The sequence below is a fragment of the Canis lupus genome, chromosome 9 (genome assembly GCF_048164855.1).
Source record: "Canis lupus baileyi chromosome 9, mCanLup2.hap1, whole genome shotgun sequence".
NCBI lineage: Eukaryota > Metazoa > Chordata > Mammalia > Carnivora > Canidae > Canis > Canis lupus.
Window position 1 is genome coordinate 15,795,471 of NC_132846.1, and position 23,324 is coordinate 15,818,794.

General features: G+C 34.1%; 1 protein-coding gene across 13 annotated transcripts in view; it reads right to left on the minus strand.

Annotated features, from left to right (window-relative positions):
* The window catches only part of RALGAPA1 (Ral GTPase activating protein catalytic subunit alpha 1), a 242,244-nt gene that overhangs the window by 94,389 nt on the left and 124,531 nt on the right, over nt 1-23,324 (minus strand). For all 13 annotated transcript variants that reach the window (XM_072838277.1, XM_072838278.1, XM_072838267.1 and 10 more), the window contains 5 exons: nt 20,153-20,278; nt 17,036-17,094; nt 13,391-13,499; nt 11,962-12,072; nt 7,680-7,748 (listed from right to left, as the gene is read on the minus strand). In XM_072838277.1, coding sequence (XP_072694378.1) covers nt 7,680-7,748; nt 11,962-12,072; nt 13,391-13,499; nt 17,036-17,094; nt 20,153-20,278 — 474 coding nt within the window. The remainder of the gene's footprint in view (nt 1-7,679; nt 7,749-11,961; nt 12,073-13,390; nt 13,500-17,035; nt 17,095-20,152; nt 20,279-23,324) is intronic.

The following is a 23,324-nucleotide window of genomic DNA, read 5'->3' on the forward strand; positions in this document are numbered from 1 at the left end:
TACTTTTAAAAGAAATTCACCAACTTATTTATTTCTTCCAAAATTTTTTTTTTTAATTTTACTTATTATTTATGATAGTCACACAGAGAGAGAGAGAGAGAGAGAGGCAGAGACACAGGCAGAGGGAGAAGCAGGCTCCATGCACCGGGAGCCCGACGTGGGATTCGATCCCGGGTCTCCAGAATCGCGCCCTGGGCCAAAGGCAGGCGCCAAACCGCTGCGCCACCCAGGGATCCCTTCTTCCAAAATTTATTTCAGGAGCTATCAACCCTAATTCTACCATGAATATTTACTTAGATCTAGGTGACTCTAAAATATTGTATATGAGTATTATTGTGGGTTTCTTCTTTGTATTTTAGAGCCAACACAATGAAACTTTAAACATAATAAAAATAGGACTGCCAGAATTACTTTAAATTACTATAAAAATACTGAGCTTAAATGAGAACAGACATCAGTCAACTATTTAAAATTCTTTAAGGAATGGAACACAAATGCAAGATTAAGTTCATATATATTACAGTCACCTTCTACATTCCTTTTAAGGAACAAAAAGAACCAATAAAACATCACAAAACCAACATCCTCAGTATAAACACAAAAAACAGAACATCTAAACTTTAAATTATCTGTAAGTATAAAGTATGCAGCAAATCTCAGCAAGCTTTTCCCCATTCTCCTATTATAAACTTTCATGAAGAGCAAGGGCAGTTTGAGAAAAATTGTAAAAGACAGAAAAGTACAAGGTACAAACCTAAAAACCAAGCAAGAAAGAAAAAGTCATCCTAAGTGTGAGAATACTGAAAAAAATGTACTGGAAGACAGATACTGAGTAGGAAAAAAGGACTTAAAAGTACACAGAGGGAAGGCAATGCTTTGGGGAAAAAGAATGTTAAGAAGATATGAGGAGATGACCTCTGGAAAACATGTAGTAAAAAGAGAAACTTAGGATCTTGCAAGACTTAAATTTTAAAAACTGATGGACCTGCAATCTCTCTCTTCCTTAAAAAGCATCAACCAATAAATTTATGGTCTTAACAATTCCTCTCCTTAAAAAGACAATAAAGACACTATACTTTGTTGAAACACCAGAAGGGGGAGCTCTTGAAGTAGGAATCTTGTAAACCACCCTCACCCTCACCAACTTCGTCCATAGAAATAAAACTATTATGAAAAGAAAACAAAAAAAATGAGAATCTAAGCAATTCGGCTGATGAAACCCCCACCCAAAAACCTCAATTATGAAGCAGAAGAACACTATAACACAATATTCTAACCTAAATTAGATATTATCAAACAGCATTTAGATATAGGGACAAAGAAAATCTATCTTAAATCAGAAATTAAAAACTAAGAATAGATCAAGAAATGAAGAATTATATCAAGTCAGTACAAGAAGCAAAAGGACAAAATTTAGAAATGAAGCCTAAATATAAATGCCTAATGAAGAATATATTTGAAAAAAACCACAAAATATAATACAGGTATTGAAGAACAGTGGATAACAATTTAAAAATGAAATTTTAAAATGATAAAAAGTGTCAGGGAGAATATGGCTGAAATAAAAGAAAAAGAATATACAATTTATATAGAATTGGAACCTCTGAAATATACACATTAAAAAAGGTCCACAGGGGGCACCTGGGTGGCTTAGATGATTAAGATATGCCTTCAGCTCAAGTCATGATCTCAGGGTCCTGGGATCAAGTCCCTGATCAGCAGGGAGCCTGCTTCTCCCTCTCCCTCTGCCTGCTGCTCTTCCCACTTGTTCTCTCTCCCTCTGTCAAATAAATAAATAAAATCTTAAAAAAATAAAAAATAAAAAGATTCACCAGAAGCCAGGACAAACTGACCTGCAATAATCAACTCTAACACATATTCTGATAAAGATTTAAAAGTAAGACTTCAAATATAAAGAAAAAATATCCTTAGGGCCTCCTGGAAAAAAGATGAAATAATTTATAAGGGCAAAAGAATAAAACTGACATCAGACTTCCCAAAAATAATACACAAAGCAAGGTAACATTAAAAAGAAAATAGCTTAAGGAAAGTAAATGTGAATCTAAAGATTCTATATCATTTTATTGTGCTTTGCTTTACAGGTACTGCATTTCTGATAAATTGAAGGTTTGTAGCAATCCAGTGTTGAGCAAGTCTATGGAGCACCATTTTCTGACAGCATTTGTTCACTTTATGTCTCTATGTCACATTTTGGTAATTCTCACAATATTTCTAACTTTTTCATTATTATTATATGTTATGGTGATCTGTGATCTTTGATGTTATTACTGCAATTGTTTGGGGGTACCACAAACAATGTCCATATATAAGACAGCAAACTTAATCAGTAAACATATGTGTTTTGACTGCTCCACTAACCAGCTATTCCCCCATCTGTCTTTCCTCTCCTCATGCCTCTTCATTCCCTGAGACACCACACTACTGAAATTAGGCCAATTAATAATCCTACAATGGCCTCTAAGTGTTCAAGTGAAAGGAAGAGTCACTGACTCTCACTTTATTTATTTATTTATTCATTCATTCATTCATTCATTCATGAGAGACACACACACACAAAGAGAGAGAGAGAGAGAGAGAGAGAGAGAGGCAGAGACACACGGCAGAGGGAGAAGCAGGCTCCATGCAGGGAGTCCGACGTGGGACTCGATCCCAGGTCTCCAGGGTCACGCCCCAGGCTGAAGGCAGTGCTAAACTGCTAAGCCACTGGGGCTGCCCTCTCACTTTAATAAAAAGCTAGAAATTTAATGAGAAAGGCATGTCGAAAGTCCAAACAGGCTGAAAACTAGGTTTCTTTGCCAAATGGCCAAGCTGTGAATACAAAAGAAAAGTTTTGAAGGAAGTAAAAGTACTACTCCAGGAAACACATGAATGTTAAGAAAGCAAAACAGCTGCACAGCTGATATAGAGAAAGTTTTATGGTCTGGATGGAAGATCAAACCAGCTGCTTAAGTCAAAGTCTAGACTAGAGCAAGGCCCTAACTCTCTTAAATTCTGTGAAGCTTGAGAGAGGTAAGGAAACTACAAAAGAGCAGTTTGAAGTTAGAAGAAATTGATTTGTGTGGTTTAAGGAAAGGAACCATCTGTGTAACATGAAAGTAGAAGATGAAGCAGCAGATGCTGATACAGAGGGTATGGCGAGTTATCCAAAGGGTTAGCTACACTAAACAACAGATTTTCACTGTAGACAAAACAGCTTTGTATTTGTAAAAGATGCCACCTAGGATTTTTGTAGCTAGAGAGAAGTCAATGCCTGGCTTCAAAGCTGCTTCTTTTGGTAGGGGCTAAGGCAGCTAGTAACTTTGAGTTGAAACCAGCATTTATTTACTATTCCAAAAATCCTAGGGCCCTTAAGAATTATGCTAAATCTCTTCTGCCTGTGTTCCACACATGGAACAACAAAGCCTGGATGATACCACATCTATTTACAACATAGTTTACTGAATATTTTAAGTCCAAGAGCTCTGATGGAGATGCACAATGAGATTAATGTTGTTTTTATGCCTGCTATCCATTCTGTAGCTCATTAGGATTAAGGAGAAATTTTTATTTCAAGTAGTATTTAAATACATTTCATAAAGCTACAGCTCCCATAGATAGTGATTTATCTTTAGAATCTGGGTAAAGTGAACTGAAAAGCTTCTGGAAAGGATTCACCACTCTAGATGTCATAAAGAACATTCATGATTCATGGGAAAGGTGAAAATGTCAACATTAACAGGAGTTTAGAAGAAGTGATTCCAAACCTCATGGATGACTTTGAGGAGCTGGAAGATTTCAATTAAGGAAGTAACTGCAAAATTGATAGAAATAGCAAGAGAACTAGAATTAGAAGTGGAATGTGCAGGTGTGACTGAATTGCTACAATCACTGCAGCATTCTTTACAATTGCAAAATACTGGAAAAAGAAAAAAAAAAAAACCAAAAACCCTGTATATCCATACATAGGAGAGTGAGTTGAATAAATGACAGTACATTCACACACTGTAGTAATGATACTATACAGCTGTAAAAAAGAACACAGAACATCTTCATGAATTGATGTATTGTGAATTTCCAGGATACCCTGCAAGTAAAAAAATCTAAATACCAAAGAATATCTAGAATATGTATCTCTTAACAAACAAGGAGGGGAAAAAATATCGTATCTGTTCATTGTGCAGAAAGAATGGATAAAACATAAACTAAAAAACAAAACCAACAGGGATGGGGAGAAAACACTAAAATAGAATACAAACTGAAAAAATAACCTGAACTATATTCAAATGAATTCTATAATCATACTAAAGTGAGGCTAAGGGGAGGGAGAAGTAACTCAAGTAACTTTTAAACACAGCTTTTGAACTATATACTCTTTTGGTAACTATATACAGGCATAAGTATATTCTGAAACTCCTTTTATTTTTCTAAAACTGCACAAAGAAGTAAATATACTGTGAATAAATGTGGATAAAGGAGTTAGGTTCTCATTATTGGGGCAGGTGGTTACAAATATGTAAAGGGAGAGGACAGACTGACCCTTGTGTTGGATTAGAATCAGAGGTGTCAAGGTAAACTCATGGTATTTTAATACACACAAAGAAATACATACATAAACACATACTATTTATTTACATGTGTGTACATATTATCTTTTTTTTAGCTTTATCTCGTGAGAGGGCCTAAGGGAAAAAACCACACACACACAACCCAATGACAATGTAAACACTTAGCTCCCAGATCTTTATTTGAGAACACTATTCCCACTCAACAGAACCAGAGTTCCTTGGGGAAATGGCTAATTTCAGTACTGAGGCAGGAAAAATACAAAATAAGTCTGAAAAATTCTGTGGTGACAGAAATTAAGGATATGCTGAAAGAATAATGAGGAGGATATGACAAAAGGATAAAGAAGCCATTTTAAAGGGCATTCCCACTGGCTAAGTCTGGGACATTTTGAGCTCTGAAATAAATAATGGTAGTAAAAAAACTAAGGATTACAATCCATTGCATAAAATAAGAATTATGATCCCACACTGGTAAGATGGATAGGGAATAAGAGAAAGCTCTTCCTTATCATAGAAAACTAACTAATGACATTAATGTAAAAGTAATGACAGAATTAGGAAACTATCCTAACATCTAATTCTGGTAAGAGTTATAAATGGCTGGCAAAACTACTTAATAAAAGGTTTAAGAAATAACAGGTTATTTATATAATCTCAAAGTATCTTCCTAAAAGATACTTATTAATTGGAAAAGGCAAACTAGCAGCCTGGCTCAAGCTCTTAGCTGCTCATCAAACTTCTGTGACTATCCAAACTGTGTCCTAAAAGAGTGGGAAATGCCAATATACCTAATCAGGCTCCTGAAGGACTACTAATTGCCTACTCCTTCAGCTTCCTGATGCAGGCTAATCGGTAGTCTGACTTTCAGGAGCAGCTGGAAAGGTTGGGACATTAGCTATATGCAGTCTAGCCCCTAACAGAGAAATTGAGAGCTGGCTATTTTTGCTTACTCATTCTGTGCTAAGCCAGAGGAAACAGTCGCTGGGAGTGCTGGTGCAAACAGAACCACCCTGTTTTGTGTGTTTCCAGAGAATACATGAATGCGAAGTTCTGTCCACTCCCAGAAGTAGGTCATTTGGGAGCCACTCACTTAGTGTTGACAAGCTCTTTCTAGGGGAAAGGTAGAGACCTGATTTTATTGCTGGAGCCAGTCAGAGGGAGAATACAAGGGGAAGTGCCCACTGGTTCTTAAGAGCTTCCAGAAGGACTCCAGTCAGCACCTGGATGAAGGCTGATTAGAAGCTGGACTCTCAGGCAGCAGCTGGGAAAGTATGCAGTCAACTCTTTCATAGAGAAAGAATGCCTGTCACCTCTGTGCTGAACACTGGGGGAATAGCAATGGCAGGTGCTCACACTCCTGTTAACAAGTGCTCCTTTGTTTCCTATAGTTCTGTGGGCCTTGTGAATACAAGCCCCGTTGGCTTTCAGAGCCAGGTGATTTACAAGCCTATCCCTGGGGATAGGCTTAAAAAGCTTAAAAGCTGGGGTGCTAGCAGCCTCTGAAAGACCCTGGCAGTTGGGAGTTCTCTCCTGACTGTGTCAATGGGTTTATCTCAAGAGTGTGCCTCAATGTTTCCTATGTATTGATGTGGGTATTTCCTGATGCATAGGATCATTCAACTAGTTGCTGGATTTCTCTCAGAGAGAACTGCTCCATGTGTAGCTGTATCTTTGGCACATCCACGGGAGGAAGAAAATTCAGGAGCCTCCTATGTCTCCATTTTGGTGACCCCCTGCTCTGTTTTTCTTCGAAGTGTTCTATTTTGTTAATAACTCTTCTTACTCTATAACTTCTCAAGTGATTACATATATTCCCAGAGTTTAATACTACTCATGTGTTGATGATACCAGTAATTTTGTTTTGAGCTTCAAACTTACTACTTTAGCAATACAGAGTTGCTTTGCTCATGGTTTTGCTGGCATTATTCCTCACATAAAACACAACGAAAACTGAAATTCATCTTTCTCCAACAACTTTGCTCTTTTGAGATTTCAACCTGTATGATTAAGAGATGATGACACTGAGATCTGGAGAATAAAATGCAAGATTAGGATGTGAAAATGGAAAGGAACAGAATAATTTTCAGAGGAAAAGAATCTAGAGCAGCCTTGATTAATAGAGGTTTGTGCAATGATGGAAATGGTATATATTTGTCCATGTGGCTACTGAGCACTTGAAATATGGTTAGCACAAATAAGGAATTAAATTTTTAATATAAACTTTTAATTTAATTTTATTTAAATTTAAAGTCACGTGTGGGTAGTAGTTAGTATCCCGGGCAGCACAGATCTACTAGAATCTCTATAACATGTTATGTACTATGCCTAATATATTTTAAGAAACTAACAAATATATGAACAGAAAAATGGAATCCACAATCAAGAAGAAAAGATTTCAATAGAAACATACCTAGCAATAACACCAATATTGAATTTGGCCGACAAGGAATTTAAAATAATTATGATAAACTGTTAAAAATCTAATAGAGTAGATATAATTGATATAGAAATGCAGATTTCAAGAAAGATATGGAAAACTATGAAAAGAAACCAAATAGAAACTTTAGACTTACAAATACAGTACCTGAAATAATTAAAGGAATCTCAGAATGAATTTACTAAGGTGATTGCAATCCTGTAAAACTTTTTGTGGCCAGGGGGTAGATTTTCCTCTATATGCCATCTCTATTATACATACTCTCCTTAATGGAAATTTCGTTATTTTCTACCAGTAACAGCTATATAAAGATGTATGGTTGCCTTCCGAGTTGATGAATTTCTCAGAATTACTTATTTTCAGGCATAAACAAGACCATAATTTGGCAAGATAAAGTGAAATAATTATAAATGAATAAAATATCCTCCAAGGTTCCTCACATCCAAGAGATTCAAAGACTTTATCAAATAACCATGACTAACTTGAAATCTGAACTAAAATATAATTTGGTTACACTTAAATAATGTAAAGTGGATTTTAAGCACAAGATGAATTAATGTTTGCCATGTAAATATCTAGCTTTGCTAATTTAAAATATAAATACCTTACTAATAAAAAATAAATTAAAAAAATACCTTACTAAACATATATTAAATATCAAACAAAATTTTAATTACCCTCTTATCCATTTCATAAGATGAAGCTTCTGTACTTGGCAAAAGATGGGTGATGGTGGCTATTAGAATCTGTCAGCAAAGAAAAAAAGTTCAAACTATGTTAATGATGCATCCATTAAATGTTAGGTAAAGTGACATAAAATCTATTTGATGAAAGTTTATCCTAAATACATTTTCTAATTCTAAAGACATTATCAATGTTATTGCAAAGACTTTTTTTTTTTGCAAAGTAACTTTTAATATGTAAGCTTTTCAATCATTTATAATCCTCATGTGTATGGAACCAAAATTATATACTCTATCAACTATAGATTTCTTACAAATTCAATTCAGGAATCAATATACATAAACATATATAATATGTGTTCACAGAAAAATTAGAGGATATAGATAAGCAAAAGATTTATAAAAATCATCTGCAATTCTATCACTCAAGAAATCTACTCTGCTCAACAAATTAGTTATAGAAGGAATGTACTTCAACATAATAAAGGCCATATATGACAAACCAACAGCTAACATCATTCTCAATGGTGAAAAGTTAAAAGCTTTTCTTCTAAGGTCAGGAGCAAGTCAAGGATGCTCACAATTGCCATTTCTATTCAGCATAGTACTTTAGTCCTATCATAGCAATTAGGGAAGAAAAAGAATGAAAAGGCATCCAAATCTGAAAGGAATTAGTAAGATTATTTGTCTGCAGGTAACATCATCTTATACTTAGGAAACCCAACACATTTCACCAAAAAAGTGTCAGAACTAGTGAATTCAGTAAGGTTTCAGGGTTAAAAATCAATTGCATTTCTATACATTAACAATGAAATGTAAGAAAAAGAAATTAAGAAAGATTAAGTACAGTATTTTCAATAAGTGGTGTTAAGAAAACTGGATATCCAATGCAAAAGAATGAAACTGGACCCCTATTTTATACCACTGACAAAAATTAACTTGAAATGGATCAAAGACTTAAATTTAAGACCTGAAACCATACAACTCCTAAAAGAAAACAGAGGGAAAATACTCTTGATATTGCTCTCGGCATTGATTTTTTGGATAAGACACCAAAAGCTAAAATAAATAAGTGGGACCATATCAAGAGCACCTGCACAGCAAAGGAAGCAAAGGAAGCAAAGGAAAAGTAAAAAAAAAAAAAAAAAGGACTTGAAAAGGCAGCTAATGGAAAATGGGAGAAAATATTTACAAACCATATATCTACATTAGGGGTTAATACATAAAATAAATGAAGAACTCCTGCAACTCAATAGCAAAAAAGCAAATAATCCAATTTAAAAATGGGCAAAGAACTTGAATAAACATTTTTCCAAAGAAGACATTCAAATTGTTAATAGATATATGAAAAGGTGTTCCATATCACTAATTATGAGGAAAATGCAAATCAAAACCATGATGAGATATCACCTTCCATCTGTTAGAATGGCTATTTTCAAAAAGACAAGAGATAACAGATGTTGGCAAGGGGGTAGAGAAAAGAAAACTGATACACAATGTTGGTGGGAACGTGAACTGGTACAGCCTTTACAGAAAACAATATGGAGGTTCCTCAAAATATTAAAAATAGAACTACCATATGATTCCCACCCACTCTATTTCCCCCCTTCCCCCCCAGCTCCCCCCAAAAAGAACTATCATATGATTCAGCAACCCAGTTCTGAAGGAAATGAAATCAGTATCTCAAAGAGCTACTTGTACACTCATGTTCACTGCCACATTATTCACAATAGCAAAGATATGGAAACAATATAAATCTGTGGATAAATGAATACAAAAAATATGTATGTGTGTGTGTATACACACACATACACACACACACACAATGGAATATTATTATTCAGCCGTAAGAAAGGAAATCCTGCCATTTATGACAACCTGGAGGGCATTACTGTAAGTGAAATAAGCAGACAGATAGGCAAATATTGTATGGTATAACTTATATGTGGAATCTTAAAGAACCTGATTTCATAGAAAGAGAATAGAATAGTGGTGACCAGGGGCTCAGAGGAAAGGAGGGAAACAGGGAGATGCAGGTCAAAAGGTATAAATTTTCAGTTATAAAAATAGTAAGATCTAATGTACAGCATGGTGACTATAGTTAATCATATGCTGAATATCTGGAAGTTGCTAAGAGTAGACCATTCTCACCATAAAAAAACAAACAACAGTTAACTAGGTGAGGTAATGGATGTGTTAATTATCTAGACCTTGGTAATCATTCCACAATTATCAAATCATCACATTGTATACTTTAAACAATCATGTTTGTCAACTATTTCTCATTTAAGTTGGGGGGGGAAATAAGGAAATTGACTCTCAGGGTGCCTGGCTGGCTCAGTTGGTACAGCATGTGACTCTTGACCTTGAAGTTGTGAGTTCAAGCCTGGTGTTGGACATAGAGTTTACTTAAAAAAAAAAAAAAAGAAAAGAAAAGAAAAAGAAAAAGAAATCTACTCTCATCTTTCCAGACATGTATGTGTGTACATATTTGTGGGTAAATATGTTTTTTTTTAATTTTTATTATGTGGTTTTTAAAATTAACATATATTATACATTGAATAGTACATGAATAAATTTGATACAAAAATATGAAATAAAAATTATTAAAAGATGGCAAAAAAGGCACACAATGTTACTCTGGAAATTTCCTGATCTCATTAAATTTTTTATGTGCATGCTAAAAATACATAGGTAAATTTATTATATTTTTATTGTATGCTATTATATTTCTGTAAGTTATTGAATCAAGTAGAAAAATTCCTCTGAATATACTTTACATATTAAAAGGCTTTATTCACTAACAGAATCTAGTATATTAGGGATGCCTGGGTGGCTCGGCGGTTGAACATCTGCCTTTGGCTTAGGGAGTGATCATGGGGTTCCGGGATCGAGTCCTGCATCAGGCTCCCTGCATAGGGCCTGCTTTTCCCTCTGCCTGTGTCTCTGCCTCTCTCTCTCTGTGTCTCTCATGAATGAATAAATAAAATCTTAAAAAAAAAAAAAAAGAACTTAGTATATTAGATGCATCTGCTTAATACTGGTCGTAGAACTGGGCTTCCTTTCCTAACTATGCAAATAGGTAAACCATTAGTGAAATGCTCTACAATTTTGGGATTTCATTTCTTCATTCAACTAGAAGTTGAATAATATAATAACTCTTCATCTGTAGCCACTGACCACTATATAATGAAGTAATCTACAAAAATCTGCATACTTAAGAAGTAATTAGATGAGTATTAATATATAAACTGATAAAGAAAACAAGGGAAAGGATTTTCAGGCTTTCCTAAATGAAAAAAAAAATCTGCTTAAAGAATGATCTTAATTTTCAAACAATCAATCTTAAAGGGTAAAATTTTCAAAATTTTTAAATTTAAAATTTCAGAAATTTTCAAGTTTTAATATTGACATAGTACATTCACACTTACATCCTACATAATAATTATAATAGCTACAGCCAACATTTATTAAAATTTATGTCCTGTAATTTTTATGGCAAAAAGTTCTAAGGACTCTAAAGTATATTTTCTCATTTAGTCTTCAAAGCAACTCTATGAGGTTGAGTGAAGGTATGTTCAGAAGATAGTAAACTGACTCAGGTACCTGGACAACAGGATATTTCAAAGGAATCTCTACATGATTTTGAAAAGATGGGCTGAGTCCTCATCCAGAGGCTTCAAATAACCAGATAAACAACATGGGTCTTATTTTATAAGCAAAGGAAAACCACTCAGCTATACTGTTGGGTTTTGACATAAGTCATATGAATGTGAAGGATGATTTGAAGGAGAAGACCTCAGAAGCCAAGAGACCAACCAGAAAGCTACCACAGTATCACAAGAAAGAAAGAATGAAAGAGGTCAGGTGTTGTATAGGAGACACAGAATTAAAATGAAAAAAAAAAAAAAATTTAAAACGCAAACTCCATCTATGATTAACTGAAAAGTAAAGGGGATGAATCAAAATAATATCCTGATTCTGGTAACTGGAGGGATGTATATTTTCTCACCTAAGAGAGGCTGAATAAAGAATATATATTAATAAAGACAATGGCAATTATAAATTTGCAGGTAGCTTTTAAAAAACCAAGATCACAGTCTCCTAACATAAAATACAAGGAGATTATCATGAACTTTGATATCTCAAAAAAGCTGCCCGGGTTGCCATAACTTAGCCATGCAAAATTTAAAGAAAACCATTAAATAATTTTATATTTCAAGGTATCCAAATCTAAAGATTTTTAACAGGGCCACAATAAATGAGAAATACTCACTTGAATAATCTTCAAGGGAGAATCAGGCTGATAAACCTGAAGTCTAGGTACATAATGAACCAGCATGTGAAGCATGTTACAAGCCACATGGGCTACTGTTTTATTAGTAAACTGTAACAGTAAAAACAATTAAAAAATATTCATTAATGCATTAGCTGCTAAAAACCTTTAAATTTTATACATTTTTGTCATTGTGTATTTATTAAAATATTAAAATAATAATACACAGCTGCAAAATAAAAATTGACAACACATTCCAAAAACACAATTAAGTTTTTGCGCCACCCAGGGATCCCAATTAAGTTTATTTTTAATTTTGAATGTTTGCCTCAATTAACGTTTATTACATTTTCTCTTACCTGGATTTCTGCAACAGCCTGCAAACTGCTCATTTCCTTATCAATCGTTTCCCCATTCCAATCTGCTACAAACAACACTTTCAAATTAATCTTCTAAAGAACTGCTCTGATGCTGACGTTGTCTATGCTTAAAGCTCTTGGATGACTCCCCAGTGGCATAAACTCAAACTTGTTATGGCATAAACTCAAACTTGTTACGCTTAGCTCTCTATGACCAAATCTCCCCAACTCTTCAAGCCCTGACCAAATGTCTCCACTTTCCAAGTCTTCTCCATTACCTACATCAAAGTAATCGCGGCTACCTCTGACCTCAATCAACATTTTATATGCATCACTCATTTGGTTCTCTTAGCTTTGTTTTATTATTACTCTTATTTAATTTAATCCTTTTTAGCCATCATATTATTAATCTCTTGAGTCTAGGATTTACAATTATTTTTCATTCTGGTATACCTCAATGTGACTAGCAAAGCACCTCAAACATAGTACATATTCAGAAATACTTGTCAAGTAAGGAATATTTGTACCTTTTGTGTTTAGAATTCTATATAGATACTTTAAAACAAGTTTTAAAACAAAACTAATCTGCATACTTTCACAAGCAAAAAATTTACTCATTCAGACTGTCCAAAAAATCAGGTTATTATTTTTTAACAAATTTTACTCTGGTAACAAGGACAGCGCTTAACTTGAAATAATAAAGCCAAAATACTGAATAGCTCAAGAATTCAGGAAGTATTAAGGAATGAAAAGTAGGTTACAAAAATACTGATTAGGAAAAAAACAACCCTATATATGTTGTTAAATGACACCAAAAGTTGAGATAAAATAGGTTGATAACCTTATATCTTAGTGATACTAAGATATCCTAAATTCAAGAGTAGAACAACTCTGAAGGAAAAAGTCAGCATCAAAGAAATAATGTAATGACAAATTAATAAAACCATTTATTAAATGTTTTAATCTGTAAGGACACAAGATATAATTAACATTTGGAGAAAAATAGTCCTGCATTCTTTATTAATATATTCCACTAATAATATTTTCCACTAAATACATTTTTTTTTTACCTTTAAGGAGACACAAATTACATTCAGAGCTTCCTTGATTTGAGGATGATGAGACTCATGGACCAGTTCTTCACAAATCCAAATACCTAAACTGCACAGTGCTACACATCTGCAAAAAAGGCAACCAACAATGATATAAACAGAAATAGATGAGCCTTTAAACAAAATGAAACCACCACCACAACCAAAATACCGACAACCAATCTAGAATGAACAAGCACTGTTTAAGTGAATCAATTTCTTATTCTGCACATTATTTCTTCTTAAGCAAGTGAAAGAAGGAGGAAAGCACATGACCCCAAACTCAAAGATTAATTTTCAGTTATAATTTATTACTAAGGTGGGGATAACACACAGGACCGTTGTAACAAACCCATATTAACAAACTGATATTGCCATAAAGCTTCCCAAACAAAAATTGTAACTTTCAAAAAAGGAAAGAGAATGATTTTGATAGCACAAAATGAACTTTAGCAAAAACATGAAGCTGATGGGATGTCATATCATTTTCTTCCTTCCTCCCTCCCTCCCTCTATCTTTCTTCCTTTGAGATAAGGTGGGGGGCAGGGAGGGAAGCAGAGAAAATTTTAAGCAGGCTCCGTGCACAGCACATAGCCTGACTCCATCATGACCTGACCAAAATCAATAGCTGGACACTTAAGTGACTGAGTCACCCAGGTGCCCCTAAATATTATTTTCATAACTCTTAAATTTAACAAAGCTGATTACAAATTCTTTGTAAAACAAATTGGCAATACAAATAAAATTCATATACTTTATAAACGATTTCCAACAGAAATAGAACCGGTAGAATTTCTTCTATTCCCTAATGTCTTATGAAACTTCATTTCCTTGTTTCAACCGAGTTTTTGCTTGAAAGGTATTATTTGATGATCAGAATCATTAAAAATTTCATCAGTGTGTTCAAGTATTAGCTTTTAATGAAGCACATACTGGTTTCCCTCAACTCCTAAACAAGTCAACTCCTTGTAGTATCCTGGTATACTTTGGCATGTCCTGATACCAACATTGTTTTTGTTTTTTGTTTTGTTTTGTTTTACCGACATTCTTAAATTCTGTAGAATGTTAAATTCCAGAATAATTGAATGCAGAAGTATCTTTCATCCTGAACATAGTGGACCAGAAATTTGTAAGTCTCATCTTTCAGTTTATCACAGTGTTCATGCTAATAAATTATTTACTAGCAAAACTACCGGTCTTCTAGGCTAATTCTACTACTTTATTTCTTCCCTATTGTTACCTACCCATTAATATTACATATCTAAATAACCAGGTTTCAGGTTTGGCAGTGGAAAGACCTATAATCCTAAAGTAATTATGAACTCTGAAGTGAAGCAAAGCTCTCCATGGGCGTAACTAACCAGCACAGACTGGGAGTAGAATGCTTATTAACACGTTTTTATAATAGAGGGGGAAGATCAATTTGTGTGTGTTTCCTACATTCCTCAAGATAGCAAAATAATCTAGATCATTTCTAGAATGGCTCAACTCTCTTCTCCTGGTCTAATTTTGGGGGATAAGCTTCTAAGACCTTACATTCCTGAAAGGAAAACAAGTTTAGAAAATGCTTCTGTTCAACTTTGGGATTTTCTTACATTTTCAAGCAAGCTATTGTGTTAATGATTTCCAAGTCTACTTACAGGCAGCTATATGTTTTAGGCTTCAGTGTTCTTTCATTTCAGAGGCAACATAGTGTTTAAAAAAAAAAAAAAAGGCAGAAGATCTAGATTCTGAAGCTCTAGGTTCAAATCTGGTTCTGCCACTTATTATTTATGCATCTAATAAGGCTCTGAAGACAAACTGCCAGGGTTTTAATCATGGCTCTGCTATTTCTGGATGATAGGGCAGATTATTTAAATTCTCTGGGCTCCCATCTATAAAAAGGAAGACAAAAATTATACCTATATTCTGGAGCTGCTGCAAAGATTAAATGAGGTAATAAAGTGTTCAGAACAATGCCTGGTACATAACAAATGTTAGTTTTCTAAGCCATCAGTTTTTTTGCTAGCAAAGCTGGAAGAATAAAAATGATTCCAATAATTTCTGAATTGTTATGAGGATTAAAGGGAACAATGATAGGAAAACCCTTGTGAACTTAAAAGATTATCATTATTAATCATTAACACAGAAAATGTTAAAGAAATAATATTGAAAATCATCAAATTTGGAGTTAAGGCTACCAGAAATATAAATATGGGAATAATGGAAAAGACAATGTTTTCTGGAATAGCTGCCTAGTATTAAAACTAATGTAAAAGAAGGATTTACTCAGAGATTTGTTTTTAGTTAACTTGGCTACTGAGAAAAATATGCCAAGTGAATTAAAAGGCTGGAGCTATTTCATTTAAGCAAACTGCTCATTTTACATTAATTCTAGTTGCTGTTAAAAGGTTTAAATTACAATTAGAATCCAAATAGTCAAAGCCATAATCTGTATTTTTATGAAACTTGAATAAAAAAATGTGCAGGTGTTAGGAAAAAAGGAAGCTTTCCAGACATGTAGGTCAAAAAAGTAGTAACATAGACTACCGTTGAGGCTGACATATTAGAATTAGCTTCAAGAAATATAAAATATAAATTAATGATATTTTCGGGAAAAAAAGGAACATGGTGTGCTACTGGCAACCTGTTGATTTAAATCTCAGCCTTTCTGGAAAATTTTAAATAGAAAATGACAGTTTTCACTTCTTAACAAGGCATTTAGAAGGGAAAACATTCTAAAATCTTATTATTTATATTGTACTTTTAAAAAATATCCTGATAAAATATTTATAAATCCTCCTACAAGTATTTTTTTCTACAAAAGAAATCTTTTCTTTTAATTCAATTGAACAAAAATTCATTGACTACATGTCAAGGTATTGCAAAACAGATAGTGACAAATATAACCTGAAAGGAAAGTAAAATATACTTAAAATTAAAAGAAATCATTTTATTAGTTTTAAAATTTTTATTTGTTTAAAGAGAGAAAGAGACTGCATGTGAGTGAGCAGGGCAGAGGGAGATAAAGAGAAAGAATCTTAAGCAGGCTCCATGCCCAGCACAGGGCTGATGTGGGGCTTGATCCCATGACCTTGAGATCATGACCTGAGCTGAACTCAAGAGTCAGACTGAGCCACCCAGGCACCTCCCCCCAAAATTATTTTAAATATAGAAAATAAAAATACTTAAAAAGGTATTTTTATATTTTTAAATAGGATTTTATTTTTTTAATGAAGGAAGGTTTATAAAATCATGAAAAAATATTTAATGATCTTAATAATTTAAATTTATAATTCAGAACAGCTTTTGTACATCTGAAACGATGGGGACTGCCAAATAATTCAATCAACTTCTACAATAAGATTCCAAAAAGATAATAGTCATGTCATGTCAAATCTTAAAACATCTGAACTACCCAGGTGCCTGTGTAGCTCAGTTGGTTAAGCGTCTGCCTTTGGCTCAGGTCATGATCCCAGGGTCCTGGGATTGAGCCCTGCCATCAGCTTCCTGCTCAGCAGGGAGCCTGCTTCTCCCTCTCCCTCTATCCCTCCACCTTGTGTGCATGTGCACACAAGCACTCTCACTCACTCACTCTCAAATAAAATCTTAAAAAAAAAAAAAAAAAAAGAACATCTGACCTACCGTGCAGGACCAGAAGGCTCATCTCTTGCTGAGCTTAATACAGTTTTGATTATAAGTTCCTAAAATAAAGGGGAAAACCCAGTAATGATTAAGATTTCATTCATTCATTCATTCAACAAATATTTATAAATAGCCACTATGGGCCCATGTGCTGCCCCAGGTGCTAGGGATACAATGGGGAAATTAAAGAATCTTTGTTCTCAACTTGCAGACTTTATTAATAGAGTCTAATATTACTCATAAAATTAGCTAAATAAATAATAACATGGTATGAATATTTGTATTCCACTCAAATTCTTATACTAAAGTTGAACCCACAGATATAATGGATGGTAGTAGCTGGTGCTTAGGTCATGAGGATGGAGACATTATGAATGAGATTAATGCTCTTATAAAAGAGACTACCATAGAACTCCTTAGCTCCCTCCACTCTGTGAAGACACAGTGAGAAGATGCCAGCTATGCATCAGTGAGAGGGTCCTCACCAGAATTCAACTCTATTGGAGCCTTGATCTTGGACTTATCAGCCTCCAGAACTGTGAGAAATAAATTTCTGTCATTTATAAGCTACCTAGTTGGTAGTATTTTCTTTTGGTAGTACTTTATAAAAGCACAAATAGACAAAAATAAATAATTTCTGAAATTTATAACCAAATATATATATATTAAAAAAAAGAATTTTTCCTGATTAAAAGATTAATAAAAAGCTCACTATAAGATAATTATTTTTTTTTTACTATAAGATAATTAAAACAGATTTAATTGCTCAAAAGTATGAGCATCTTTTCAAAACTCAGAAATATTCATTTAAAAGCAAACCTTTTTTGAATAATTTTAATTTGTAAAAAATTATAATGTGTAAGTTTGAGGATAAGTGCTAAATAATAGTTAAAATTATGTAAATGAATAAAATATTCAAAAGGGAGAATAAACAGTAATTATCTAAAGAGAGGATCTTAAAGTTTGTGTTTATTAGGCAGATAAAGAACACTAGTGTATTTGGGAGTCCTAGAATATGTTGAGAAGCAAGAAGTAAATCAAGCTAGATCTGTGTAATGTAAGTCAAAGTTGAAAAGATTTAGGATGGTCTGTAATACCAACATGAGACAGATACTATAGTGGCTAATTAAGGAGAGGAAAACAAGAATGCCACTAGGCTTGATAATTAAGAATCTATTTGTTCCTTTCTTTAAAAATCATTCATTCACTCATTCATTCATTTATCCAAAAAGCACTTATCAGCTACATAGATTGTAAGGTCCTTAGAAGAAGTAACCTTCTACACATCTTTGTAAACCTAGTATCTAGCCCAGTGGCTGACAATTAATCAGGTATTGTTTAAGCCCAAGAGCTTTCTATGTAGGAGATCCTGTCTTAAACGCTGGAAAGAAATAGATTAAGATACAGTACCTATCCTCAAGAAGTTTACATTCCAGGGAAGGAGGCAAACTTGTAAACAATTACAAAATAAGATGACGTATACAAGGTTCTACGTGAATAAATAAAACTTCAGAAAGTCATAGATACTTCACAAAGGGGTCTTAGGTAAACAGGATTTTGACAAATGATCAAGGTCAAAGACTAAAATTTTTTGTGTTTGGTAACTAAGAGAGACAAAAAGAGGAAAACACCTCTATATAATGGATGTTTCAGGCAGAAAGAAATGCATTTTCAAAAGCCCAAAATCGAAAAACAGCATGGTACGGTCCATGTGGCTATGTGGCTGCAGTTTAGAGTACACAGGGAACTGGTTTCAGTGAAAATGTAAAAATTAAATATGACCACTATGACATGTAATTTCCCCTTAAATCTTCAGTTACCTGACAGAGAATCATCATTTTCTTAGGCTTTTTGCTTTCTTGATTATTAGAATTACCTTTTATTTTGGAGATACCCCTTTACGAAAGTTTTTGATTTTTTAAATCATTTCAGCCATTACTACCTATACAATGGCCAGAAGATAATAAGGCTACTCTGAAATGCAGATCATAAGTAATAAACCGGGCTAATCCCTAATAAATTCAAAACTGCCTAAGCAAATTAAAACTATTACCTATCCCTGACCTTCAGGATCTTCTGAAAATAGAAGAACCCAAAGATATTACATCTGTGAAGACCAAAACTCAATTTGTATAGTTTTTATTAACTCTCATTGCAAGTTTGCATTGACCTATACAATTTTATGTGTCAGTGAAATTCACTTGTTTAACAAATGTTTCTAGAGTACCAGATGCCAAGCAGCATGTTAAGCTCTGAGGATATAGCAGTAAATAAGACCTTGTGGTGTTTATTTGTCTGAAGTATAAATCCATACACTAAACAAGTAATTACAAATGTAAAGAGAAATATAGCTGGTATGAAAGGTACATGCAGAAATCCAGAAAACTGGATTGAAAAAATTTCTTTCAGAGAAGGCAAAAGTCTAAAAAAAATTATCAGCATGACTTTTGAGGTGTTATAATGATTCAGGTACACAGGATCCCCACCGCAATTTCACAGTTTCCTACAGCAAAATGGAATATTCCATTACATTGGTTGATATATCACATTGGGAAATTAGGAAAGAGAGACAAATTTTTTGTAGGTTCAGTTTCATCTCAGTCTTAGAAGCCTTAGAAGTAGCATAGTATCTGCCTCATAAGATGTTTCATTTTTTTTTTTTTTTTTTTTTTTTTAATGATAGTCACACAGAGAGAGAGAGAGGCAGAGACATAGGCAGAGGGAGAAGCAGGCTCCACTCACCGGGAGCCCGACGTGGGATTCGATCCTGGGTCTCCAGGATCGCGCCCTGGGCCAAAGGCAGGCGCCAAACCGCTGCGCCACCCAGGGATCCCTCATAAGATGTTTCAATAAATGTTCTGTGAGTGAATGAAAAAATCCTAAGATACTGACACATGAATGAATTCAATAATGAGAAAATGTTTCCAAAGAAGTTATAAACACAAAAAAGACTATGCTCCTACTGGACATTTTAGTCTTATGTCTGAGGTGTACAACTGGTTAACGTTCTTTCACAATTATGTGAATTTCTAAAGGAAAAGAATACAAGTTTTATCGAACATACACGGTTATTAAAAAGGCCATTTAAACACTAAAAATTAGCATCTGATTTCTTACCTTAACGTCTGTAAACTGAGACACAGCAATATCAGGAATGTTGGGATGGAGAGCAGGCAGTTCACAATATAAGTTAGGAAAGCAAACCAAAGATCCCAGAAGAACTTGGGCTTCCACTCTTGGTGCCTATGTATCAGATTTTTTAAGTCTTTAAAATGTATTTGATTATGTCATTTAAACTGCCAGAAAAGTTACTTTATTACCTAACCATATTACAAAGAGAAGTGAGAACAAAAGACAAAATTAAAAAGGAAAGAGGAAACCTAAAGATTCAGGTTTTCACTTCTACTTTCCACATAAACTACTGCTATTCTCAATAAGTATAATGAACAAAGAGCAGAGCTCTCCTTAAAAGCAGCAAATAAGCAGAAATTAGCCACAATGGGATTGTAAATAGGAATATAGCTTAGGGGATCCCTGGGTGGCGCTGCGGTTTGGCGCCTGCCTTTGGCCCAGGGCACGATCCTGGAGACCCGGGATCGAATCCCACATCGGGCTCCCGGTGCATGGAGCCTGCTTCTCTCTCTGCCTGTGTGTCTGCCTCTCTCTCTCTCTGTCTGTGACTTAAATAAATAAAAAAAAAAAAAAAAAAAAAAAAAAAAAAAAAAAAAAAAAAAAAAAAAAAAAAAAAAAAAAAAAAACCTTCACAAAAATTAAAAAAAAAAAAAAAAAAAAAAAAAAAAAAAAAAAAAAGGAATATAGCTTAGCTAACAGCATTAAATTACCCTAATTTTGAGAATAAATACAAATACTTTTATTATTTTTTAATACTTTATTTTAAAGACAACTCACACACCACAACATATTGTACTTATGACTAGATGACTCTATGTCACTAGATTGTATTTGTTACTATCTAAGGATAAAAAAGTAATTAAGGATAAAAACATTAACTGTAAGAAATAGGCACTAGTCTAGATGATGTTTATGGTATTTTGCACATGAGAAAAGCATTGCCTCTACTACTTACTAAAAACAGTTAGACTTTATGCTTGGCCTACAGATGAAGGTAACTTTTCATCTTTCTTTCTCAGCTGTATTAAGCCATTTCTGAAGTATCAGCACTGAGTATTTTCCTTCTTCTACCTTCTTGCATGTCCAAACACCAACACCTCCCTACTAATACACTATTTACCAAAATACCTATAATATTCATTTTTATATTTAATGATCTCTAACAAAAATGCTAAAACAAATCTGCTAGAAATATAATACTCCTATTCACATAAAACAAGAATTTGTCTCCAAAAAATTTTCCTTACATTTCTAAATGTGGAGTAGTACTTTATTATGATTATCAACAAAACCACTCATTTCCATATTTAAAAAGTAATCTAGATCTGCAGATAAAAGACAACACTATAAAGGGAGAAGGTAAGCTTGTAGACACTATCCCACTTTAAAATAAGCGACAGGGGTGCCTGACTGGCTAAGTCCGTAGAGCATGTGACTCTTGATCTCAGAGTTGTAAATTCAAGCTCCACAATGGGTACTGAGATTATTTAGAAGAATAAAATCTTTAAATAAAGAAAGTAAGTAAAACTAGCTATAAAAATGAAACTGATGAAAAAAAAAAAAAAACCACCCAGTATTTAATGAAAGAGATTAGCTAAGGGTTTTTCTTTAAAGTTGGAAAAGGTAACTAAGAACTATGTGGATATAATGGGAGCATAACTGTAAAGTGATTATAATAAGGAAAGGCAAATCTAATAAATTATTTTGTGATCTGTCTGGCAGGGGGAGAAAGGAGGCTACTGGTTAACAAAAGGAAGATGGATGTGTGTGGGATCTAAAATGGAATCCAAAGAGGAAGATTTGAATTGTGTATCTCCAACATAATCCAGAGAAAAGATTAACTTTAACCTTATAGGAGAGAGATGAGGTGTCATGTTTGATTTCTGGAATAATTTGTTTTTCCATGCGGTCTTTCTCAACAAGTGTTCCTCATATAAACCACGGAAATGATTATTCTTAAAATTATTGCAAGGATGTTACAGAACTAGTATCCTTCTAGATGCATAGGAGGTATATTTAGTCACAAAAAATGGATGCCCGGGGGATCCCTGGGTGGCTCAGCGGTTTGGCGCCTGCCTTTGGCCCAGGGCGTGGTCCTGGAGTCCCGGGATTGAGTCCCACATCGGGTTCCTGGCATGGAGCCTGCTTCTCTCTCTGCTTCTCTCTATCTCTCTATGTCTATCATGAATAAATATATAAAATCTTTAAAAAAAAATGGATGCCCAAGGACATCAGGGCTTAATAATTCTCCTGCAGAATCTTGAAAAAGTGCAGGAAATGTGCTGATCAGTCACCTAGAATAACTGGCCTACAGAATAGTAATTATTTTCACAGTAAGTTGATGAAAAATTACAGTAATTCATGTATCAGTCTCCTCTGAGTTCTATCAATTTATGATAGTACCCAAAAGACTGATAGTCTGTGTACACTAATACAAAAATAGCCTTGTAACTTACCATCTTTATTTGCCTTCCATTTAATTTACTCCTAGATTAATACACTTATTTTAATATTGTCAAAGCACAGATTCAAACATCTCTTTACTTTAAAAAATTTAACTGTTTCTCTAATATAGCATTATCACCTGATCCCTCCCATTCAAGACCTTCCAAAGGTAGTCTAAGGCAGTGATTCTCAATCTTCAATGTCCATACCAATTATCTGGAATATAGTTGAAACATGCATTCTGTTTCAGTAGGTATGGAATGAGGTCTGAGACTCTGAATTTCTTTTTTTTTTTTTTTTAAAGATTTTATTTTTTTATTTATTCATGAGAGACACACAGAGAGAGAGAGGCAGAGACACAGGCAGAGAGAGAAGCGGGCTCCATGCAGGGAGCCTATTGATTCCGGGTCTCCAGAATCATGCCCTGGGCCGAAGGCGGCACTAAACCGCTGAGCCACCCCGGCTGCCCCGAGACTCTGAATTTCTAACAAGCACCTAGAACATGCCAAATGTTTCTGGTGTGCAGATCACACTTTTCGTAGCTAGGACCTAAACTACCCTTCTGTTCTTTCTATCCACTACTCTCTAGATAGATTAACCTACTTCAAAAAAAGATGGGGTATTTGTCATTCCTAAAACACAGCTTACTCATGCCTGTTTTCCTCTTAGCATACCTTCCCTCATCAACATTTTCACTTCTAAAATTACTAAT